Here is a 25,797-nt window from a genome sequence, read left to right on the forward strand (position 1 = left end):
GGAGAAGGGCAGCCCTCAGCGCCCGCCCGGCGTGGGGAAGGTCTCGGGTCTCTTTTCCCGCTCCGTTCCCCTTTCACGGCCCAGGACGCCCTTTGAGCCCCTGGTCCCCTCTCTGCCCACGGCTTTGGCCGGGATTGGCAGCCCCGGGCCGAGCTGAGGCGGCGCTCCCGGGCCCAGAGGCAGGGCCAGCAAGGCCTGAGGGAACCCCTCGTCAGACCCCAGTCCCTCTGTGCTGCCCTTCACGGTGCGCCAGTGTCCCCCAGAAAATGCACTGGATGGTGATAGGATGGAGATAAGAGTGACCTTACAAACAGGGATGCAGCTCAGGAGAACCAGCCAGAACTTGGAGTACCGGGGAAGTTGCCTGAAACCTCGAAAGTTGGGTACAGCATGAACTTTTTAACTTTTTGAGTTTATTACGCCTGCTTAATAAACTTATGAATATTTTCCTCTCCACTTCTGGGCGGCATAAAATTAGAGTTAATGATACAGGCAATGTATGATATGTATGATGCGAGGTGGGGGGTATGTGTTAGAGGAAAAGTGTAAAAGGCGGGCTGGGGGGTCCGTACCTTCTGAGTACCTCAGTCAATGGGGAAGGGAGAAGGGTCATATGAGGCCGGGGAGTCAGGATAAGAGGAGGCTGTGTCCTCTGGCAACGCTGAGAGACCCCACAGGGATATGTCCCAGTGGACTCTCCCTTTATTCGAATAAAGTCAACTATTTCCAGGACTCCTCTGTCTCCTTTGTGAACACTGACCTCTGGCAATGAGACTTTCCGTACAATGTGGAAAGGAAAATACTACAGAGGTTTATCTCTTTTGGATAAAAAGAAGAAATAAGCTTACTAGAATTAAAGCACCTCTCCTATGAAGACAGGCTGAAGGAGTTGGGGTTGTTCAGCCAGTAGAAGAAAAGGCTCTGGGGCGACCTTATAGCAGCCTTCCAATATCTGAAGGGGCTACAGTAGAGCTGGGGAGGGACTCTTCATCAGGGAGTGTAGTGATAGGACAAGGGGTGATGGTTTTAAATTGGAAGAGGGAAGATTTAGATGAGATATTAGGAAAACATTCTTTACTCCGAGGGTGGTGAGACACTGGAACAGGCTGCTCAGAGAAGCTGTGGCTGCCCCATCCCTGGAGGGGTTCAAGGCCAGGCGGGATGGGGCTTTGAGCAACCTGGTCTGGTGGGAGGTGTCCCTGCACATGTGCCTGCCCATGGGGGAGCTAGGGTATCTCTAAGGTCCCTTGCAACCCAAACCATTCTATGATTCTATGCCATAAGTAAAAGAAAGAATGCTTGGGAGTTTGAAGGCCATTCAGCAGGTTACCAAAGACTTGCTACTCTTACTATGCTGAATTTTCTGGAAAGGAACAGTAGAGGAAAGGTATGGAGAAGCCATACGTGTGCAATTCCAGTCACACACATTGGAGGTATGGCTCAAAATACCCATTTCTCCTGGTGCTCTGCCGCTTACAAGGAGCAGGGGGTTGAATTCCTCAGGTCCATAATCATGTTGGCCATATTTTTTCCATATTTCATTCCAATCCTGTTTCTTCCTCCTGGGCAATCAGCTTGCTTCTCAGGTAATGAATATTAGCAATCGTTTGCCCTTTATCTCTGCAAAAGAGTGAAAGCTTTTGGAGGCGTGCCCACAGTTCAGAAGTTTTAAGTATCAGAAAACACGAGGAGTTTAAATGGAGCGAGAGAACTCAGGATAACATTTTTTCTAATAGGAAAAGATTAATTTAAAACATACAGAAATATGAGCTGTCAGACAGAAATGTTGTTTCTGTAGAATTACAATGTTTAATCTCCATGTGTTATGACTTTAAGTATCCTTTGTCCTTAAATGTTCACTTAGATACCTTTTTATATTTTCCCTCCTACGCTTCTCCTAAGATAAATGATCCCAGTCTCCTTAATCTCCTTTCTTGTGAGTTTTCTTCATCTTCTTTGCTTGGTTTTTTTGTCCCTCATAATTCTGCAATTTCAGTCAGTTTTGAGCCAGGATGACCAGAAATATAGAGCTTATCCTAAATGAGACTATTTCTTAGCTTTATAGAACTGTACTTAAATATTCTCTATATTGTTGTCATTATTCTGTGTCTTATTTATTCTATTGGCTTGACTTTTGTGATCACAACTTTACACAACAAATCATCATCATAAGAAACTGTATGAATCCTCTAAACCCCATTATAATGTTTACACTTCAAATTTCGCTGCATTTATCCAATTTTATTTTATTTTCTGGTACCGTGTTTTCCCATTCATTTACCTTCCACACTTCCTGAGTTCTTGCTGTCTCTCTGATCCTGATTGACCTACCTGTCTGTCCTCTAATATCTGTAGGGTTTCTACTTGTTCCTATCTTCAGTTCATAAGTAAATGATTCAGCAGAGTCCGAAACTCAGACTATCAGAGCAGAAAGAGGCATTTCAGATATTCATACGGACTGCAGGCTTAATTTTCATATAACTGGTGAAATAGTACCACAGGTGACTAACCCCTGCAAAACAGTATCTAAACAGAATATTGAGGTGATCTGTCATTAAACTTTTGCCCTTAAGAAAAAAGTAGGTCTGCATTATGTCACGGAATCACAGAATTGTCACGAGTTGGAAGGGACCTTCTAGAGATCATCCAGTCCAACTCCCCTGCCAAAGCAGGGTTGCCCAGAGCACATCACTCAGGACTTCATCCAGGCGGGGCTTGAAGATCTCCAGAGAAGGGGACTCCACACCCTCCCTGGGCAGCCTCTTCCAGGGCTCTGCCACCCTCACCCCAAAGAAGGTCTTCCTCAGATTGGAGTGGAACTTCCCATGTTCCAGCTTGTGCCCGTTGCCCCTCGTCCTGTCACTGGGAACCACTGAAAAGAGTCTGGCTCCATCCTCCCTCAAACTGCCCTTTAGATACTTGTCAGCATTAATAAGGTCTCCCCTCAGCCTTCTCTTTTCCAGGCTAAAGAGCCCCAGCTCTATCAGCCTTTCCTCACAAGGGAGATGCTCCAATCCCTCCGTCATCTCTGTTGCCCTACGCTGGACACTCTCCAGCAGTTCCCTGTCCCTCTTGAACTTCCAAGAAAACATTAGCATATTCATTATGTTTCTGAGAATTCATTTACATATTCTAATAAGCTTTTGGGCTTGCATAGTTGTGCCTTCTGGTGGTCCTCATTTTGAGTGAGGGTCGTTTCTTCCCCAGTCTTCATCTCTGTCACCTGGCCTTTGGCTCACTTTTCATGTTGGCAAAACATTCTAACTGCCTGATTGCTCATTAAAACTAATGATCTCCCTGTTTGTCAGACAACGTCCGTATTTGATGTGGTGCTGGGAGGTATGGTTTAGTGATGATGCTCCTTGTTTGTTGTGTGGGTGTCTATTTTTGTCAGTTAGGTTGACGGTTGGACAAGATGATCTTTAAGGTCCCTTCCAACCTAGAAGATTCTGTGATTCTGTGATTTATTGCACCCCTGTCTTAGGTCACCATGTTCTCAGGGCTACAGACATCCTTTTTTGTCTTACTAAGCCCATGAAACCATTTGGGATGGTTGATAGAGTAGCTACACTTCTCCTCTAAAAGAAGATTCTCTACAGTTTAACCATTTGTAAACTACAGAAGATCCACCCTAGGTATCGGTTATTTAGGGTCCTTCAAAGAGAAACGAGAAGTTTGTTTGGAATAAAAGGAAATAATCCCACGAAGTCGAGTAATTGACTGTCGGCTGAACATGAGCCAGCAGTGTGCCCAGGTGGCCAAGAAGACCACCAGCATCCTGGGCTGTGTCAGGAACAGCGTGGCGAGTAGGACTCGGGAGGTGATCGTCCCCCTGTACTGGGCACTGGTGAGGCCTCACCTTGAGTACTGTGTCCAGTTTCGGCCCCCTACCATAAAAAAGACATTGAGGGGCTGGAGTGGGTCCAGAGAAGGGCAACAAAGCTGGTGAGGGGTCTGGAGCACAAGTCTTATGAGGAGAGGCTGAGGGAGCTGGGGTTATTCAGCCTGGAGAAGAGGAGGCTGAGGGGAGACCTTATTGCTCTCTACAACTCCCTGAAAGGAGGGTGTAGAGAGGTGGGGGTCGGTCTCTTCTCCCAAGTCACAGGCGACGGGATGAGAGGAAATGGCCTCAAGTTACACCAGGGGAGGTTCAGGCTGGATATTAGGAAAAACTTTTTTCACCGAAAGGGTTATCAGGCATTGGAATGGGCTGCCCAGGGAGGTGGTTGAGGCACCATCCCTGGAGGTGTTCAAAAGGCGGGTTGATGTAGTGCTGGGAGGTATGGCCGAGTGATGGTGTTGCTTTTTGTTTGTTGTGTGGGTGTTTATTTTTGTCAAAATTAAGTTGACGGTTGGACAAGATGATCTTTAAGGTCCCTTCCAACCTAGAAGATTCTGTGATTCTGTGAAGCACATGAACCCAACCGGGCGCTATCTGTCCCTGGCAGCTGGAAGCCGAGGCCCCGGGGCGGCGGCAATGGCCGGGCGAGGCGCCCCTGGGGCTGGGGCGGCCGGCGGGGCCCCGGTTTTGTGCTGCTGCTGCGGCGTCGGCTTCGCTGGTTTCCCGACCTCTGCAGCTCACACCGGGGACCGCAGGCCGGCCCCACCGCCTCCCGCCCCGGGGCGGGCCGCGGAGCAGGCGCACAGCCCGGCAGCTCCGGCCCCACCGGCGGGGAAAGATGGCGGCGGCGGTGGTGGCGGTGCGGCTGGGCCAGCGCGGTGTCCCTGGCGGTGCCTCGGCCTTCTTCTCCTGCACCGGGCGGGTAAGGCGCTCCCTGTCCCGGTGGGACCGAGGGTGGCCGGCTGGCGCCTCCGGGGGTCCTCCGCGACCTCCTCCCCCGCTCCTCCGGGGCTGTCCGGTCGCCCTTCTCCCCTCAGAGGGCGCGGCGGGTGTCGGCGGACGGTGCTGACCGTCCGGCCGCCTCACGGGCCTTCCCCAACGCCCCCCGGCAGACGCGGGGAAAGCCTTGACGGTGTCGGGAGACACCGTCGGCGGCGGCTCAGGCTTGAGCGGAGCTCCGGCTGCTGGGGTTTGGGGAGACGGCCGGGCAGGCCCCCCCCCCTCCCCGGTCTCCTCAGCGCCCGGCGCGGAGCCCTGTCAGAGGGGCGGCCTGTGCTCCCCGGGCCGTGGCCCCTGTGTCTCTCCCCTCGGTGTGGAGGCATTCCTGTCACCTTTGGGTCCCCATGGCAGAGTCGTGCAGTGCGGTGTAAGTGGAGTGGTTTGAGTGTTGCCATCCCATGCTGATTTGGGGGGGTGTCGCTGGAGGCCATCCATTTCCAGTGAGTTCTGCCCCGGGCACAGCTGCCTGACCGACCAACTCTCCACTTCCAAGAGCACCTTCTGCAGCCATTTCATTATTCACTTCCACCCCCTTGGGTGACGGTTGTTTTTTGGTTTGTTCACCTTTTGGGCCCTTTTTTTTTTTTTTTTTTCAAGTTGTTTCCTGGCTTCTTTGTATCTCTGGTTATACCTGAGGTTTCCTTTAAAACCTTGAGCCTTAAATAGCGGAATGATTAGATTGAGTGGGTCGTCATGCGAGTCCCTTGTGCGAGCTAGTAAATGAGGCGCTAGCAGTCTCATGAAAAGATTGCTGAATTATGCCAACTTTAGTGGCTGCTTGGTATTATTGCGGTGATTTATTAGTCTTGGTGTGGTCATCCTTGCCGTCGCCTGTCTCCTCATCTTCCTCCCCCCAGCAGGAGGGAAGCTGCTGGCGTGGTTTCCATAGTGGTGAGCAAGAGGAGTGGGCTGTGTCCATCAGGAACAGAGCACCTGCCTGGGGACACTCAGTACTGCATGGGAATTGTCTCCAATCTTCTCCTTATACTGAAGGAAGAGGGAGTCCAAATGCTGTCTCGATTTGCAGTCTCTACCATGAGCTGAAGTTCTCCAGAGGGAGCCCTTCCCTTTGCCTGAAGAGACACGAGTTGAGACACGTGGGGGGGACTACTCAGAAAGACCCAAAAGAGAATCTTCACACTCCCCTTTCCTGGAGGCTTAATACTATTCTGGTACTCTCTGAAAATATGCAAATTTTATTTTTGTTGGGAGAATTAAAAAAAAAATAAATAATCAGTATTTGAGAGACATTTGGTGGCAGATCTGATTGTAGAACTTTGCTATTTCAGAAAGATGTTGTGACATTCTTTGGATTTTCCACTTGATCTGCTTGTTTTCCTTAGAACAACCTTTGGTTTATTTTTTCCTTTGTGAAAAGCCGTTCCACATCACTGAAGAGTCTGAGTTCCAGAAAGAATCCCTAAAGTACACATTTAATATGAATGCTGTAGGACTTGCTTTAGTTTTGTGCTTTACTTTTGTGATAATTCGAGCTTTAGTTTGAGCTTGACTTTCTTAATTTTGTTCTACATAGTGCCCACAACTCTTAGAATCATAGAATTGTCTGGGTTGGAAGGGACCTTTAAGATCATCTAGTCCAACACTCAACCAAACTCTGATCAAAACCATCACTAAACCATGTCTATAAACACTATGTCAATCCGTCTTCTAAATACCTCCAGGGATGGTGCCTCAACCACTTCCCTGGGCAGCCCATTCCAATGCTTAATAACCCTTTCCACTTAAAAAAAATCATCATTTCTTTGGAACCAGGACTATATTAAAGGGGCCGTGTAATTCCATGATTATTCACTCTCATTTTCACCTGTGTTACTCCTGGAAATGTATTATCAGACAGAAGGATTCACATGCACAGGCCAGCTTTAAGCTCTGAAATCCCTATTCCTGTGCATTATAGCTAAGACATGTATAGATTATTCAGCTACCACTAGAAATGTTGCCTTTTAATTTTAGTTTTGAAAATGCAAGTTATTAAATAGAACAATAAGTTGTTATATTTTTACTATTTTAAAATAACCCTTATTCTTCATGTCAACCTGTTGAACAGTTGCATGTTTTTATTACCACCACCATACACAAGGAACCATGTAGTCTTCTTTCCAAAAATTGTACTAGAATTTTTTGTATTCAAATAAACATGTTAAAGGCTCAAGTACAAATTATTATTAGAGAAAATAAATATAACTCATATTCTAATTTTTTGCACATCAAAAATAAGTATCGTCCAGTTCTGTCATACTTAGAAGTGTTTGCAGTTTCCAGTTAACTTTTGTATTCTAAGTAATTGGGGAATTTCTGAGTTATTACTGTAATGCTGCTGTCCCAAGGCATTTACTTCAGTGCTTCGTTTAGGGTTTCAGTAGTTTAATGTTTTAGGGATGCTAGAAATATCCTTTTGGCTATTTTTGCTGCGACTTTCTTGGTGACATCATCACAAATTTCTCATTGCATTAGCGGGATGTTTTATTACCATAGATCACTAGATGCAGTACTGAATTTTCTTCTTGCACGTATGTTTTAAACATGTACTAATCGTATGTCTCTTTGCAAGGACCAGTTCATGGAGGACTAATTTTGCTTTAAATGGTATTTCTGCTGGGACAGAATTCCAGTGCTGATAACCTGCCCTTGCACAATTTTGTCTGGGAGATGGCATTGATTTTCTTAGCAGCTCCAGCAATGATTGGGACAGGTCTCATGGAGTTTGATTCTGCCCTGTTCTCCAGTAAAGAAAAATGTTTCATTGACTACAATAGTAAAGGATCAAAGCCTTGAAGTTACTATTGAAGCTTTTGAATTTGTAAATATATACTCACGTAATCTCAAAATCACATGGATTTGCTAGGGTTAAACTCCTCATGCATAAAGTACAGTACATATGTGAATCTAAAACACAAATACCACTGGGAGCCTGTAATTAGTAGGTAGTGGTTTTCCACACACTTCAGTAAAAGTGACATAAGTAAGAATAACTAGCTTTCAAAATACCAAAAATCACAATTAAAATACTTTTTTCAGTAGTTTTCTAGCTGGAGTGGAACGTGTAAAAATAGCTCCTAGTCTGGTGTTAGCATTTATGTGAATGTCCCTGTGTTTCAGTATAATACAATCTAATCATTCTTACATTCAGTTTATAATAAGGCAGTTGTTACTTCCATGTCGTAAGAAAAATCTAATCTTGCATAACAGTCATGTATACAGAAATGAGAAAAAAAATAACTTTCCTCTTTTTTTTTCTTTCAGTTTTTCAGCCGTGGGCCAAATGTGCTGCTTCAAGACAGCAGTGCACCTCAAGCTGCATTCTTTACACCTGTTCAAAAAGTCATGTTGCCACCAAATACCTTTCAAGGGAAAGTGGCCTTTGTAACCGGTGGAGGTACTGGGCTTGGCAAGGGGATGACAACAGCTTTGTCCAGTTTAGGTGCCACGTGTGTTATAGCAAGCAGGTAAATATTAACAAAGGAGTTTTAGGGCTTTCATTTAGTACTGAATGCTGAATGAGTCTGTTTTCTTCTTCGTAATGGATCTTGCTTTCTTCATAAACTGGATAAATTTATTCTTTGTACTCATTTTTCAGTAGGCTTTTAAATTATAATGGCATATTGTAAATACCAGAAACTTGCAGATAACGTCAACAGTGCAACCAGCAGTAGGAAGAAATAAACTAAACACATTTTCATGAAATGCAGCAGCAAAATAAACAACTCGGAATATGAGAGATAAATTCAACTAACACATAAAATAGAACAAAAAAATTCAAGTGGCCATTGTTGAACGTTTTGAATGTATTATTGCAGGTGTTCTTGTTACAGATTTGAATTCCAGTAAAGAATTAAAACGATTCCTCTTAATCCTTATGACTTTACAAACAGCCCTGATTTTTCCCTTGATGAAGATTATCTTTCTGCAGTTCTCTTACGTAGCACTACAGTAAAGACTAGAAAAACAATCTCATTTTTACTCCAATTAAACAAAAGCATTGTGATTCATCCAAAAAGTGGTTTAGATATTTAGTTTTAAATCTAAATATGTATGTCCCCTCAGAAATACTAGTAGAGTAGCTAAAGCGAAGTTGGTTATGATGATGTACTCAGAATGAAATATTTTTTTCTAGCTTACTAGGTTTGATTAGCTTAAGATAGTCTCTTACTGTAGTCACTTCTGAGTTGCTTTCAAGTAGCACTAACCAGAAATTACTTAAATTTAAAATTTTCTTTCAGAAAGTGATTAAACATAGTTTTCATTTTAAAGCTCAATTTTAATGAAAATCAGCTACATGCATGTGCCCATACATATATTTTAAGTTTTAGCTTTCATTTGCTCAGGAAAGAAATAATCAGATTTTATTAATCTGAATTGTAATTGCATTTAATTGAAATGTAGTGATGTATACTTATTTCTAGGAAGCTCGATGTTTTGAAAGGAACAGCAGAAGAAATTTCTTCTAAAACAGGGAATAAGGTAAATTTTTACAGAATATGGACTACACTTTAAATGGTTGTAGGATTTTTATGCATTTATGTGCTTCTGTGGGCTTGTTTTAATTTGAGTGATACAGCTTTGAATTCTTACAGCTGCCTTTCCATCTTTACATAGGTTCATGCCATCCAGTGTGATGTGAGAGATCCAGCTTCAGTTAAGAATGCTGTTGCTGAAATAATCCAAGTGGCAGGACATCCTGATGTAAGTGTTCTAGTGAAACAAAAGAACTTCAGTCTTCATTACTGGTAATTATTTGCATGGTAGGTATGAAGAAAATGACTATGATAGGAAATTAATGGAATCCAAAGAGACACTAGACAAAAAGTGGCAGTACTTCAAGATAAAGCTGATGTTCACAGTTAGCCTGGTCACTGTATTCTGTGGTTCTAAAAATATTTGCTGGCAAATAGACAAGACTTTGTTGTCCTTACTCTAAGGTGCAACATTTTTTTTTTGTAAACGATGGGACAGTTATGATGGGATTCTTTTAATTAATTAAGTGAACAGAATATTGTCCTTAAATCCTACTGAAAAGGTGGCTTACCTGTGTTGGTATTACACCTGTTGGAATTACACCTGTTGCTTATTAACAGAATGTCTTGCAAATTAGAAATCGAAGTAATCATAAACGTCTTCTTTGGTCCTTGCTTAGCTTATTAAAATACACAAAGAAGGTTCCCATTTGAAGACTACGTTCTTGTAAAATCACTTCAGTCAAGCTAAGCATGTGGTTTTTAATAGTTTGGCACAGAACTCTTTGCATCAGACTGTTGCTTTGAGAAGAGTGATCTGGTGGAACCTAAACAGTGATAGGCGCCAAATTGTGAGAGAAACAGCTCAGATTCTTCCAGCTGATAGAAAGTTGTTAACAACAAGGTTGTTAACATCGATGTAAAGGGTAGTCAGTGAGATTTCAAATGGTCTACTGCAGATTTAACTGTCATATGTGTATTGTGGACCCTTTGCATTCACCAGCAGCTTCTTGTAGACGTGAATACTGTAAGCCTGGGTGTCCCATGATGGGGGAGCCACCACTTCCCTGGGGAGATTATTCTAATGGCTGATTGTTGTTGAAGTTTTTTTCTGTTGTGTCCAATCATAATCTCCCCAGGAGTAACTTGTACTCCTCTACACATCTTGCCTCCTCTACACATCTCTCTCTAGCAGGCTGTAGTAATTGAAGAATGTCCCATTGTCATAAAAGCTAAAACCCTCGTGATGGCACCAGCCACAAAGTCAGACGTTGGTTTGCGTTATACGTCTATTTCTGGCTGCAGCTTTTCTTCTAACTGGTAAAATGGAAGAAAAGATAACTCGGGCACCAGTACTTTTTGCTTGCACCCCCAGGGCTTTGTAGTCTTCCTTGATTCTGCCCAGGTTCCAGTTTGAGATGTCATTTGTGCCCATGTGAAAGAGTAGAAATGGATAGTGGTCTGTGCTCTTGACAAGTTCTATGATTCAGTGGTTCAAGTAACCTTCTCAGTATCTTGAGGTGTTTGGATTTAAATTTTTTTTCTCTTCAAACTGTAGGGACGCGTTTAAAGGCTATTTGCCATCGGTATGTTTAATTTGTGGCTGGTTTATTTTATCTGTTATAGGTTCATGCAATATGGGCTGTGCTGTGTTTTGTTACTGAAAATTTGAATGTCTTAATTTGGCCCAGAAGTTCCTCAGAACAAAGACTTCATTTTATGTGTAAACCTACATGAATCTACATGCCATTCTATAAGTAATACATCATTTTATTGCATCAGCACATTGTGTTATTATTATATACAATATCCAGCCATAAGTTTTAGTTTAAAAACTGCTCATGTGATGCTTAGTCCTCTTAAAAAAATATATCTGCCTCTCTAGCTTGAAGGGCTAAGCAAATGATATATTTAAAGTATCCTCTGCCTAATTATTGTTTGTAGAAAGGTAACAAGAGACAATTATATGGCTATTTGAAAAAGGTTTTGTAGAAGTTGTGTTCACTTAATCATAATATTCTCTTTGTCACAACTGATTAGATTTCCTGTTATGCAACAGTCAGCTAATCCAGATTTTAGTCATGAGGTTACCTGAACTTCTTTTGCTTTTATTCCCATGCATTTTGTTACATTAAATATGACATGTGACCTTGGAACTTGATGGGGACAAATTTTGCTGTTGGGGTGCACTTGAGACACCCCAGAAAATACTGACTTAAGTCACCTTCTACATTTACAGTTCCTCAGTACTAGACTAGTAATTGCATCAGTTTGGAAATACAGCTCATATTTTTGTTACTGATAAGTTTGTTACTGATAAGTATCTGTGCTGCAGATGTTAACATTTCTGATGGATTGTTTTCCCCCTCTCCTTGTTTTTCTCCCTCCCCACCCTGTACCTTATTTGATGAGGATTTTTTACGTTTTCTACCTGGAAACACTGAGATATTCCTTTTAAATTACTTGGTTTAGTCCCAGGAAGTTATTTTCACTTAACAGGTTTTTCTTCATGTGTTTCAGGTTGTGATAAACAATGCAGCTGGTAACTTTGTTTCACCTTCTGAACGGCTTTCTGCTAATGCATGGAAAACAATAACTGATATTGTGCTAAATGGTACTGCTTTTGTAACTCTGGAAGTCGGAAAGGAGCTCATTAAAGCAAAAAAAGGTATCTTTAACTTAAGATAAACGGTAACTAAGCACGGTGGCATAATATTATTGCTTACTTTCCTTGCCTTACTATTATTACAGCCAGTTTTGAGAGTTTGAAAAGAAACACAAATTCTACCACTCCACATTTTTCTAGAAAGCAACTTCATTTTGAGTAAAGCCGTAGTTAATTATCGCACAGTATAACCGGCTTAGGAATTACTGCGTTGTGGGATCTGCCCTTAAATTGGAACCCAGAGGCTGTGAGGTTGAATATAAAAATCTGACTGCAGACTTTGCACAAGTTGTAAAACGTTGTTAAAATTTAAAAAAATAAGGCTTTGTTTAAAACACGTTATGTCTTTTTAGTCTTCTATACCTGTTGGTTTCGTTGAGCAACTGAATGTGTGGCATTTATTTAAATGAATAGCAAGTACACGATAGCGCTTTGAAATTTCCTGCTACACTGAAATAAGTAAAATTCACAGCTGTAGTATTTGACTAATAGCACCAGAGAGTATTAGCTTTGAGATAATTTGAAAAAGAAATTAAAAATTGAAATCAGTATTGGGTTTTATTTTCCCAGGTATAATTATTACTTCTAGATTGCCTAGGATTTTAATACAATATTTTGGCTTTACCTTTAAAATATGATAGTTCTTTGATACACTATTTAGCCAAAGATTTACTTCACCAGATTATTGTCTTTAAGGGAGAGATAACGTATACCTTTCTATGCTATATCATAGATGATGCACAAAGAATTGCTTTCATTTTACATTATCTTCTGATTATGAATTGAAAAAATATCAATCTTATTTTTTGATCAGGATGATATAATCTCAAATAGTATTTCAAAGCAGTGAGGTATATTATGGTTTTCCATGTGCTCTCACTTCTGAATCCTTTTTTCTGGGTACAGCCACTAAGTTGGAATAATCCTTTTGTGTTTGAACTGTATTTCTCTAACTCCTGAATTAGTTGAATTTCTTCAAAACTGTTCTATTCAGTGGGTTTATACTATTTAACGATAGGAATATAAAGTTAATGTTGTTTCAATAACTCTGTAACAGTTTGAGTCAGTTGACAAGGTATTTCTCACATATATTTTAGCAGCACATTTCCACCATTCTAGTGCTGATCTTCTGACATAAAAAACACATCCCCAATTCTGACTTACTGTGTCATTGTAATAGTTTGCTTTATGGCCTTCCATATGTATGCAGTGTCTCCCTATAGTAACGTAAAATAGGACTTTAAAAATGTCTTCTTCTCTGCTGCTGTTCAATGAAAAACTACTTTCTTTGTTTCCACCCTCAAATTTGGCAAAATCTAGAAGTCATTCACCTTTGTGTTGTCTCTCTCTCTTTCACTTCTAAGCTTCCAAAAGACCTGATTTTTTTTTTTTTGCTATTACTTGCATGCCTTCTTTCTAGGGGATTCTGCTGTAAGTAAGACTTTTTATTTAAGGCTTTCTTTAGGACATGTTTTTGCAAGTAAATCAAGTGTGCCTGTCGGTCCTCTCATCCTCCACCTTCATTTTCTTTACACTTGCTTGTTTTTTTTAAGTTTGAGTAGAGACCTTAGATTCTGAAGTGATGGAGATGCTGCCCAATGCAAATATTTGATGACAGGCTGTGAGGATACTGCACATCTGAGAGTTACTAGAACACTGGCACATCCTTCAAGTCTGCAGGGTGACCTACATTCAACCTAATTTACTAAAATGATAAAAGTGCCCTGCTTTTAGTCTTGTAAGTTTGTACTGGTATTTAAAAGGGATTTTAAATCTGCTAGTGTGTTATTTATGCACCAGATTTTTAGAAAATGAGAGGAGTTAATTGGTTGGGTATTGCCCAATTTTGTGAATATAGGCTTTAGAAATAAAAATTGTGTATGAATGGAAGTGTAATTTAAATTTCAGAGCTGTAAATTTATCCGTCATTCTTGCTTCTGTGTTAGGTTCACCCACCTCACTTCTCTTTAACCCATATTTTAGAAGTTCTATGATTTAATTCTTAAAATGTATAATTAGCGATCGATTCTAGATAACTTTGAATTCCTTCTGTGGTTTTTGCCTGTGTTGACTTTTCTTTTCAAAGTCTCTCACTTTTTTAGTGAACAGGATCCATAGTTGAGGATACTCTTTAGTTTCTCTTGTGTAACATTACTGTAATCTTTTAACTGAGTCTCTACTTCATCATCACATACATTCTATGAGCAACGTATATTGTTTTAGAAACATCCCTTGGGTAGCTATTCTAATTAAATTATTTTTAAAATGCAGTAAGTAGAACAGTTATTTTAGTTACTGTGGCGTAAGTACTGAACTGTCATCCCTTGTCCTCCAGTAAGTTCATTCTAGTCATTGATCAGACAATTAGAAATTACAGGCTTCTATAAAGGAAAGATTATAAAAGAAACAGTTGCAGTTTCCATTATTTTCCATAATGTTTTTTTGCTAAATCTGTTATATAACATACAAAAGAAAGTGATCTTTTTTATAATAAGTTTGTTGTGATAATAATGCGAAAAAGTTATGTGTGTTCACTTTGTCATAAGCTCTACTTCAGAAAAAGCTTCTAAACATTTCTAGAAGAAAACCTTTTTTTTTTTCTGCATAAACTTTAACTCAGGCCCAAAACTGTGTCATTTGGAGATTATGCCAAACCTAATAGTTAATCCTGCTTTTTTTTATTTTTCTTTTTTCCTCCAACCAGGAATTGATGAAATCAGGGCAATCACCTGGTTAGTGACCACTACACTAGGGCAGCTTCTAAAAAGATGCTACGATCTTAGGACTTCCCTCCAGTTAGACTGATCTGCACATGATCAGTAGGAGTCTGAGGGTTGAGACCTTTGTAAATAGCTTTTTACACTTCCATGGAACAACTCTTAACATTCACGGAAAAGAGGGAACTGAAATAAAAAGGCTTGAAAGCAAAGCTTCCAGGACTAGATTTTTTAAAATACGTTTTTACGACGCAGAGCAAAATGGCATTTATAACACTTGAGCTGCAAACTTCTGTACCACTGAGGTTGCTTTTACCTTAAGCTCAGAGTTTGATCTTAATGCATTTTTTGTTTGTTAAGGTGTGGGTTTTTGATTTTAAAATGTTTTTGCAACTTCCAGGAGCAGCGTTCCTGGCTATTACAACAATTTATGCAGAGAGTGGTTCAGGATTTGTGCTGCCGAGTGCCTCTGCCAAAGCTGGTGTAGAAGCAATGAGCAAGTGAGTAATAACAGCAAAATGTGTGTTCTACTTTTCACATCTTTGAGATAGTGTAATTGGTCTATAAACTTGGAGCTAGTTGGTATAATCCTCGTATCCCATTGTACCTTAAGAGAACCTTCCAGCCTCCGGTACCCTAGCAAGAAAATAGTATTTCATATAGTATTGCCAGCTTCTTACAGAAGGAAGCATTAACTGCTATTATGATGATGATTTTTATCACAAGGACAAGATAAGGACAAATAGGACTACTTTTTTTGGTGATAGCAAGTCCTAAAATTTCAATTACAGAGTTTCGATAATCAGATTCTCTTGCATTCTCGTTGGCAAATCACCACCTGAAGACAGTTACTAGGGGAATTGTTCAAGGTCTATAGTGCCTTCCACTTTCTTTTGTCTCAGGAAAAGATCTGCTTGTATTTGGGTGGACTATGCTGTTGCTTCACCTATCTAGTTTCAAAAAGAAATGTGTTTCCTATCAGTATTTTAACTTAAGGTCTGCAGTTATCCTTAATTCAGAACAGTGTCATGTGACGTACCCACGTTATTCGGCAAATAAAAGGATTTCTATAATTAACTATAGGGCAGTCCTTCATAGCAAATAGATCTTCCTTTGCATTTGGGCAGAAGGAATTGAATAGTTTGGCAGCCTCTTAGTAACTAGAATTCTTTATCCAGAAAAACAGGAGAGAATGATTGATGGTCTTGATTTCTATTCTGTAGAGCTGTAACTGAAGCGTGTACTTTTCAGAGACTTTATGACCCAGTGAATTCATTTCACTGTAGTAGATGATCTATCTGAAGTACTACTTATGGAGAGAAAATATTGCTATAAAGCAAAATTATTCTGCTGCTCCCATTTTAGAATGTAACCTCTGTTTTGTGTTATTACAAGACATCTCATGTGAGAGCTATGTTGAAGGTGTTAGAAATGTATACTTGGGGATGATCTAAACTACCAGAGAAAGATGGTGGTATGAAGTTGCTTGTCAAGGAGTTTAGGTGCCAAAATCATCTGTGTGATTTGGGAGGGAGAAAGAATTGTTCCTTAATGTTGTTTTATCTATAATGCATCTATTAAATGAATATTCCTCCATTTGTTTGTTTTTGGTTTTTTTCTTTCTTCTCTGAAATGTTTTTGAAGATGTTAAGGACAAAAAAAATAATCCCTTCAGTAGGAGTGCCTGTTTCAGGAAAATTATAATATTTACACATTTCATTCAGTTTTAAACAGATTTTTCTTTGTTGTTGTTGCGAATAGCATTATTAATATATTGTTTTTAAAATATTGATGCATTCTGTTAATGAATTTTTAGGTCTCTTGCAGCTGAATGGGGTAAATATGGCATGAGATTCAATGTGATTCAACCAGGTCCAATAAAAACAAAGGTACGTAGCATGAAGTGAAACGTAGCCTTGAATACGCTTTGTAGTACAGACAGCTTTTAAGATAATCTAATCTTTTCTGTGACTGTTAAATTCAAGTGTGATTTCCTTGGTTCTCAAGACTGTGCTGGACTATTGAACAAAGTACATCTCAATAATTCTTTTGTAAAATTGAATTTCTTGAACTTCTGAAACCTTCCGCTGCCCCTTCTACTATGCTGATATAAATGAAAACTTTCTTTAGTGTTTCAAAAAAATATATCAAAATAGTTAATGTCGATTCTTATCAACTGTACGTACCTAGTCAAGTGAAGTGAATTCTTACACTTAGTGGAGTAGAAGTGCCTGTTTCTGCCTGAACTCCTAAATTTTAAACAAAACATCTCATCGATTCCAAAATTTCAGAATCTCTTTTAGGTGTATGAGAACAGAATCTCACTAGTTTTGTTGAAAATCACAAAACTAGAAAGAAAAAAAAAACTTAAGTCAGCAAGGAAACATGAAGCTTTGATATGAGTGAAAAGGAGGACTGGAGGGTTGGAAGGAAGTAATCCAGACCAGCTGGAACAGGAAGAAAAAAGAAAGCAATCCTGCAAGAGAAGAGAGGAGGATCCGTTTCACATTGAATCAAAATATTACAATTATGAGCAGTAACAGCTAATAATGGTATAACTACTACCTGTAAAATGTTTCACAGTTGGTTTTTTGGGGGGTAGGGGTGCAGGGTTGCTTGCTTTTCTCCTTTTTTTCCCCCCCTATTTTCCTTTTTTCCTCTTGTCAGCATTAGATGCTACACTGAACAACTTAGTTTTACCTTTTTTGACTGTGAAGAAACATAAGTGGCAGTATCAGCAGGGTTATAAGAATGTTGAAACAACATTACAGAATCAGACCAAAAGTCCTCCAGGCCTTATATCTGGTGGATTTCTAGGCAAGGGTAGAAGAAAAACATCTAATGAGATTGATTTCTGTCTCCAGCCTCTGGCAGTCTATGGCCCAGGGAGTCTGATACAGTTGATAACTCTCTGATACTGTAATCATCTTCTAGCCATTGCTGCAATGCTGAACTTGATTTTTTTTTTTTTTTCTTTTCAGTTTTACTTACTCTATGTCACATATAATTTATTTCTGTCACTTTCACGCTCCTCTTCCCTGCTTGCTCCTCTCCCTTGTCCACGCAGCAATTTGGAGTCTTGCTTGTTTCCTCAAATGTTTAATAAGGGTTTGGGAAACAAAGATCATTAACCCCTTTGGGCTGTCGTAGATAGATGGTGGGTGACTATCCCAATCATGGTCAATTCCAGCTTGTCATCCTCAGTAGATGCATATCAGTTCAACAGGGATAAATTGTTTCCTGTTCCCTACTTTCTTCTTTTTCATCCTACTGACAAAGAGGGTATGAACAGTTTACTCACAAATGTTAACTTCCATATTGTTCATGCTGAGTCAGATCTCTGTTGGATTTTAATTTCTGATGTAGTTACAACTTTTTTTTTAATATTTCTCTTAATTTTCAGGGTGCTTTTAGCCGCCTTGACCCAACAGGCATGTTTGAGAAGAAGATAATTGAGAGGATTCCCTGTGGTCGTCTGGGAACTGTAGAAGAAATTGCAAATCTTGCTGCCTATTTCTGCAGTGACTATGCAAGCTGGGTTAATGGAGCAGTAAGTTTTGGTTGATCTTGTTTATACAATTAACCTGATGATCATCTTGGTTTTTCTGATACTTTTTAAAGCTCTGGTTTCAGGAATGAAACAAACTGTTACTTTGAAATTCTTTACAAGCATTATTAAACCCTTTTAATTGAAATACACGACAATTCGTAGCTTCAAAAAGAACTTTTAAAAGTAGTTGAATTAGATTATTTTGGGCATGGATGTTCCTGATCCAAATAAATAAAAATTACTTTCACAGTTCATAACAAGGGAATGCTACAGGATAATCCACCGTTATTAAAAACCCTGCTTATGCTCTTTTCTAGGTTATTAGAATGGATGGTGGGGAATATGTTGCTATGGCAGGAGAGTTCAACGATTTGAAGAAGGTATTAAATTCCTTGCTTGCTATTTTACGTTATTTGTTAATACTTAGATGTGTAGTTATTACAGGGAATTCCAATAAAATGCTCTTTTCTTTTACTAGGTTACCAAAGAGCAGTGGGATATGATGGAAGCAATGATTAGAAAAACAAAAGGCTCTTAAAGTACGTAACTGTGGTGGAGACTTTTGGAAATGAACCGCTACTTTTTTCATGAATGTTTAGAAATAACCAGTTGAGAAATAGCCTTCAAAATCTTTTGTATTCTAATTTCAATAAAAATATTTTGAAATTGTCGTACTTTGAATATAGCATGTTTATTTTTCCCACTTATCAATAGCGAAGAACAGTTGTTGTTCAATAGAACTTTATTGTTCTTTAGGTTATGTCTTACACGTCCGTGCCGTGGTCTACAATTAGGGTTAGGATTTTTTTGTTTCTCAGATGTATGCAAGTGTCTCTTAATATTGTAATCCTAATAGCATTTCAGAACTACCATAACCAAATATAATTGTTAATGTGAGGAAAAACTGAGAAATTAAGTCTTAATCTTCCCACTTGAGTAATAAGTTCTAACCTTGTAAATAACAAAATGTTATCGGCAGGACTAAGGACCCTGAGATGGGGTGTAACTCCTGGGGTTACTTACAAAATCTTGAAACACACAACCATCTTGGGCTCATCTTTTGCTGACATTTTCAGTCTATTAATTATCTTATGCTGAACTTTAAAAATGGTCTATAAGGACCAGCAGTGCCTTTCTGAGGAGGTTGCTCTTTGTCATGATTAACTTAAATGTTCTTGAAAATGAAAAACGACAAATCATTTGCTATGTGTGTGACTAGGGGAGTCTCTCCATAAAAAAATGGTTTACTTCAGGCTGGTAAAGGACATCGGTAAATTGGGACTCAAAGCGTTGAAACCTTGTTGGTTTTTACAGAAATCCCTAGGTTTCAATGAATATCTTCTTTCAGGTGCTGACAGGTGTTTTGTCACTTTACCCGCACTTCAGGCCATACTTAGATATGCCAGCACCTCACTTTGAAATGATTTGATCACCTTAATGCAAAGCTGAAACAAGCTAATCTGTGTGCTGCTGAAAGGGTGGACGATGTTAGTGCAGGCTTCCACGTGCCAGCTTTCTCCTGACTGATAAGGAAAGGGCCTTGGGGGTGCTGGTGGATGAGAAGCTGGACATGAGCAGGCAGTGGGCAGCTGCAGCCCAGAAGGACAATCCCATCCTGGGCTGCATCAAAAGAAGCGTTGCCAGCAGGTCCAGAGAGGTGATTCTGCCACTTTGCTCTGGTGAGACCTCACCTGGAGTATTGTGTGCAGGTCTGGAGCCCTCAATATAAGAAGGACATGGACCTGATGGAGAGGGTCCAGAGGAGGGCCACAAGGATGATCAGGGGGATGGAGCACCTCTGCTACGAGGACAGGCTGAGGGAGCTGGGGTTGTTCAGCCTGGAGAAGAGGAGGCTCCGGGGAGACCTAATAGCAGCCTTCCAGTACCTGAAGGGAGCCTACAGGAAGGCTGGGGAGAACCTGTTTAGAAAGGCCTGCAGTGACAGGACGAGGGGCAATGGCTTCAAGCTGGAGGGGAACAGATTTAGATTGGAGATCAGGAGAAAGTTCTTCACTGTGAGGGTGGTGGAGCACTGGAACAGGTTGCCCAGGGAGGTGGTTGAGGCCCCTTCCCTGGAGATATTCAAGGTGAGGCTCGACGAGGCCCTGGGCAACCTGGTCTAGTTGGGGGTGTCCCTGCTGACTGCGGGGGGGTCGGACTAGATGACCTTTGGAGGTCCCTTCCGGCCTGGGAAATTCTATGATTCTATGATGATTCTATGATAATAAAACAAAGCAAATGTCTTTATCACAGCAGCCTTCAGGATGTCTCTTGAACACAATGTAAAGCTTTTTTTATAGAGTCTTGGGTTGTGGTAGGTCTACTGTCAAGCTCAAATTCTGACGTGGTATCCATGTCTTTTCCTCCAGAAGTGATCTAATTGAGAGGTTTGACCCATATATACTGTTCTTTGCTCGTCGACCTTTGCATGTACCTGCGTTTCCCTTTCGTACAGCCCACACCTGCATACAGGGCTTTGACACGTGGAAAAAAGGTGTTTCAGAAAAAAAACGGAAGGTATGCTTGTGAGCTGGGGTATGATCAAGTCTTTCTCTCCAGTATTTAGTAGGGTGTCCTCTGGAGATGGGCAACCTGTTCCAGTGCCTCACCACCCTCACAGTGAGTGGTTTCTTCCTGATACCTCATTTAAGTCTCCCCTCTGTCACTTTAAAACCATTACCCCTTGTCCTCTAGTTCCACTCCCTCATGAAGGGTCCCTCCTCAGCTCTCTTGTAGCTCCCTTCAGATATTGGAAGGCTGCTCTAAGGTCTCCCTGGAGCCTTCTCTTCTCCAGGCTGAACAACCCCAGCTCTCTCAGCCTGTCCTCGTATGAGAGGTGCTCCATCCCTCTGATCATCTCCATGGCCCTCCGCTGGACCCGTTCCAACAGGTCCAGGGACAGAAGAGGGACATTACTATGAAGGGATGAATCTTGAACATCTCAAGTTCATATTTTACCTGAATGCAATTTAATTCTTTCTTACTGAAGTAGCAGCACATGACATCTGAACTCAGGAGAAGGGACAGGAGAGAGTAGCTTTATAGCGACTACCTGACCCGGGCAGTGCCTGGCTGGGCCTGGAGATGAAGCGTAGGCATCACAGCTACTTTATTCCAAAACTAGTGGAGATGGCAGGAGATAGGATCCTCACTGAGCACACTGCCCTGGGGCTGCTGTGTTCCCAACCTGACCTCAGCTTGCCTCAGGTGAGCCGCAACGGAGAGGGGAATATGAAAAAGGTACTGCTTTATGGCATGATAATTTTATGGAGATGAAGTTGGAGGGACAGGAAAGTGGAGGAGTGAGTCAGAAGAGGTGATGGCAGCCATTGGAGATGGCCACAGGAATCAGTAGGGCTGCAGAGGCAGTTTAATTTTCACAGATCACAAGGAAAACTTCCCTGGAATCCAGATACCTTTATTAAAATGACTTTTACGTGACCCGCCAGTCAAAGGTGTTAACGCTTCCATGAACTCAGCTGAGAGGCACTTTCAAAGGGGGATTCGTTCTCTGTTTTCAGCTGAAAAGTACATCATGTCTGCTTGACTAAATCTTGAAATTACTCTTTCTATTTCCATTGATGAGTTACTGTCTTTGAACCGGTCTGTTACGATTGCTTAGATTAATTCTGTGCTCTGAAAGTGGTGTTGTGTTATAGCAGAGGCTTGTAAACAAGTTATGAAAATCATTTGAAGTGGCAAATGAAAGAGATTAGTTGTATTACCTCTTTGCTGTGATACCAGAACTGCTGTCCATCTTTGGTTCTCCTCTTTCTGGGAATTCCACCCTCTTGGATATTTCAGCTGCTGTTGAGAATATTGCTATTATTTAGAATCATAGACTGATAGAACGGTTAGAATTGGAAGGGACCTTAAAGATCATCGAGTCCCAACCCCCTGCCCTGGGCAGGGACACCTCCCACCAGACCAGGTTGCTCAAAGCCCCATCCAGCCTGGCCTTGAACCCCTCCAGGGATGGGGCAGCCACAGCTTCTCTGGGCAACCTGTTCCAGTGTCTCACCACCCTCACAGCAAAGAATTTCTTTCTGGTATCTCATCTAAATCACCCCTCTTTCAATTTAAACCCGTTACCCCTTGTCCTGTCCCTCCCTGACAAAGGGTCCCTCCCCAGCTCTCCTGTAGCTCCCTTCAGATATTGGAAGGCTGCTCTAAGGTCTCTCCAGAGCCAGTCTGAGCAACCCCAGCTCCCTCAGCCTGTCTTCATAGGGGAGGTGCTCCATCCCTCTGATCATCTTCGTGGCCCTCCACTGGACCTGTTCCAACAGGCCCATGTCCTTCCTGTGTTGAGGACTCCAGAGCTGGACACAGCACTCCAGGTGGGGGCTCACGAGTGCAGAGTAGAGAGGTGGAATCTCCTCCCGGGACCTGCTGGTCGCGCTTCTTTTGATGATTTACTAATTTACAAGCAGATTTGACAGCGTTGGAAGGGACCTCTAGAGATCATCTAGTCCAAAATGACACTATCTGAGGGAACTGTGGGTTCCTACCTGTCCATACTGGCTTCCAGGTTCATTGATACATGAACTGTTAATTTCTCTTTCCTTTTTTTTCACGTGCTGATAACATGTAAGTAAAGGCACCAAACTGCAAAGAAATATGTGCCTTCATGTAATTCTAGGGAGCATCTTGTGTTGTAGCTGCTAAACGTGTGACCCCACTTTAACCCAGGTAAAGCCCCAGTCTTTTACGTGGTGATTTATTACGCAGTAAAATCACAGAATCACAGAATCTTCTAGGTTGGAAGGGACCTTAAAGATCATCTTGTCCAACCGTCAACCTCACTGACAAAAATAGACACCCACACAACAAACAAGGAGCATCATCACTAAACCATGCCTCCCAGCACTACATCAACCCGTCTTTTGAACCCCTCCAGGGATGGGGCCTCAACCACCTCCCTGGGCAGCCCATTCCAATGCCTGAGAACCCTTTCAGTGAAAAAATTTTTCCTGATATCCAGCCTGAACCTCCCCTGGTGTAACTTGAGGCCATTTCCTCTTGTCCTGTTGCCTGTGACTTGAGAAAAGAGACCGACCCCCACCTCTCTACACCCTCCTTTCAGGGAGTTGTAGAGAGCAATAAGGTCTCCCCTCAGCCTCCTCTTCTCCAGGCTGAATAACCCCAGTTCCCTCAGCCTCTCCTCATAAGACTTACTCTCCAGACCCCTCACCATCTTTGTTGCCCTTCTCTGGACCCGCTCCAGCACCTCAATGTCTTTTTTATGGTATGATCTTTGGGATTTTGGTGCGTTGCCTTGCTTTCAGTTGGTGCAGAACAGCTTGAGTTGATTTCAGAGGGATTTGGGGGCGCTCAGCACTTCAGCAAATCAATATTTGGGTGCCTAAATGTGGATTCTGAGCCTCCTGGCAGCCCCGGGAGGTTGGTGTGGGTTTGGGTAACGCCTCCCCAACCGCTGGCTGTAGCTGTGAGTATGGGGAGGGCTCACTGTAAACACACAAGGTGTCAACTGGAAGTTATTCCAAAAAAAGCTAATGCTGTCTGAGGAAAGGAAGTAGACCTGCTCTCTGTGGTGCTCCGCAGCAGCGGGAGGGGAAGGGTGGCTTCAGAACACATCTGTCACAGGTGAGTTTCACTGAATTTCACTGAATTTTAGAATGGGAAGGGACCATAGAGATCATCTAGTCCAACTCCCCTGCTGAAGCAGGATTGCCTAGAGCTAGTTTCCTCATGTTCAGGAGGACAGATGGCAATTTCTGTGATGACTTCTTGTCAAAACACTTTCTCTTCCTCTGTAATGATTTTGGCAACCAGTCACATCGGCTTTTTTTTACGGACAAGTTTGGGGTTTTTTTCCTTTACCTTTACACTTTTAAAACGTGAAAAGAAAGCAAAATCCAGGGTTTCAAGTGCACAGTATGAACAATATCAATCGTTTATTGTACTGATAGGCAGATTCACTGTTTCTTCACTTAACATACAGAGTTGCATTTCACATTGCATAGAGAAAAGAGGAGAAGAAGCCGGTGAGTAGTCAAATCACTGTACGGGGAGGGAGAGTAAAGCAGGGAGAAATAGCTAATCTTACTTTAATTTTGTTGTGGCTTTTTTTTCAGCACGGCCCCCTCCTGCACCAGCTACTCCTTAACTTTTCCAAGGCTCAGACTGGAGAGAGCCCAAGGTATTTAGTTGCCCGAGTTCACCTGAGTTCAAGGATTTGTTTCAGTGGGAGTTCTAATCTTGAAGGATCCGAGCCTCATTGTTTGAGGCACGTTTCAAATCAAATGCATTTGCTTCTGCTTGTTAAATAAGACACAAGAGATGCGTTTGAGAAGTTGTATGTAGCTAATCTGCTGACCTGGAATTGCTTCTGAAACGGTTGTACGTGGAGACAGCAGGGGTTTATTGGCTTTAAGACACAGCCCAGTTTCCTTCATGCACCAGTACATACTGGGAGCAATGGCCTGGACGTTCATGGAGTTGTCTGGCATAAGACTGGTGTAAAGTAAAAAGGGAGCCAGGCCGAAAAAAAATAAAGATGCAAGAAGACGGGCTTGTTTCTGTATTGTAGTTCCCATTTTAAAAATAGATCTCTAGCATAATAACAAGCGGAGCCCACCCTGTAAACTAAATTACTACATTGGTATAAAATCTGTACTAGATCTTTTGCTTCATTTAGTGTTAAGTTTGAATACTATTATTATAGATTAGTAATTCAGTGTAAGATCCAAGGAGGCACATTTTTTTTTTTTTAAATAGCTGTTTTGTCCTTTACAAGGTACAGAAAAAGGAATCCAGGAATTAGACAAACTAGACACCAACAATCTTAGGATATTAAATTTAATTGTAGATTACACAGAATATGATGTAAAAACAGCAATTTACTAGAATAATTATAACCTGCAAAATGTGAAAATAGTTTAGAAAATGGATTGTCATATTCTCTGACACAGCAATAGTCATGAAAGGTACACTTATAATATCATATGTTATTCCGTGTATTAACTATACTACCTGTCATTTAGCCAGGATTCCAAGACAGATTAAAGGCATTTATTTCTGAAGTGCCTGTGTTTAAATTCAGTAAAGTTAAACAGTTAGATTGAAAACACTATATTTTTGTCAACTACTGCGTGGAGATCTAGCCTGGATAAATGCTTTGTCTATATGCTATGAGTTTGTAATGAGAAGAGTAATTGAAAAACTGCAGAGAGCACAGACCTGTAAGTGGTTGGTTTGACAACTGAAAATATTTCTTAGTGCCTTGTTAAGTTTTGGAAATCAGACGTGCCAACATCTCTTTCCTATTTCAGACCTGGACCATATTTAATCTGAATTCATGTTTTGCATTTAAAAAAAAAAACAACAACAACAAACAAACCCCAAATCATTTAGTTGCAATGGGGAAAGAGAGCTGTAGATCTTTTTGTTATGTAGCTCAACAAGAAATGTTGCAAGTGTCAAAGGATATGATGACCACAGCAATGTCAGCAGGTTTCATTTTTTTCCAGCTGTGTTTATGAAAGCAAAAAAAAAAAAAAAAAACCAAAAAAAAAAACCAAAACCAAAAT

General features: G+C 41.3%; 1 protein-coding gene across 2 annotated transcripts; it reads left to right on the forward strand.

Moving 5' to 3' along the window:
• Positions 1 to 364: 364 nt before the first annotated feature.
• Positions 365 to 18,921, forward strand: DECR1 (2,4-dienoyl-CoA reductase 1, mitochondrial). Of its 2 annotated transcripts, none has more exons than XM_014965641.1 (10): positions 365 to 383; positions 8,105 to 8,307; positions 9,265 to 9,322; positions 9,458 to 9,544; positions 11,836 to 11,983; positions 15,098 to 15,197; positions 16,514 to 16,586; positions 18,101 to 18,247; positions 18,565 to 18,627; positions 18,726 to 18,921. In XM_014965641.1, the coding sequence occupies exons 2-10, from the start codon at positions 8,186 to 8,188 to the stop codon at positions 18,783 to 18,785; spliced, it is 858 nt and encodes a 285-aa protein (XP_014821127.1). In that variant the 5' UTR covers positions 365 to 383; positions 8,105 to 8,185; the 3' UTR covers positions 18,786 to 18,921. The 2 variants fall into 2 exon arrangements, with proteins under 2 accessions (XP_014821127.1, XP_014821126.1); XM_014965640.1 differs by lacking the exon at positions 365 to 383 and adding an exon at positions 4,659 to 4,763.
• Positions 18,922 to 25,797: the final 6,876 nt, after the last annotated feature.

Source organism: Calidris pugnax, unplaced genomic scaffold (assembly GCF_001431845.1).
Source record: "Calidris pugnax isolate Ruff unplaced genomic scaffold, ASM143184v1 scaffold41, whole genome shotgun sequence".
NCBI lineage: Eukaryota > Metazoa > Chordata > Aves > Charadriiformes > Scolopacidae > Calidris > Calidris pugnax.

What these genes read in the sequence shown, in the direction of transcription:
- DECR1 (XM_014965640.1), top strand. Translation starts at nt 4,680, where the DNA reads ATGGCGGCGGCGGTGGTGGCGGTGCGGCTGGGCCAGCGCGGTGTCCCT. An exon ending in CAGGTCCAATAAAAACAAAG is followed by an intron (nt 16,587 to 18,100) that starts GTACGTAGCATG and finishes CTTAATTTTCAG; the next exon opens with GGTGCTTTTAGCCGCCTTGA. An exon ending in CAAGCTGGGTTAATGGAGCA is followed by an intron (nt 18,248 to 18,564) that starts GTAAGTTTTGGT and finishes GCTCTTTTCTAG; the next exon opens with GTTATTAGAATGGATGGTGG.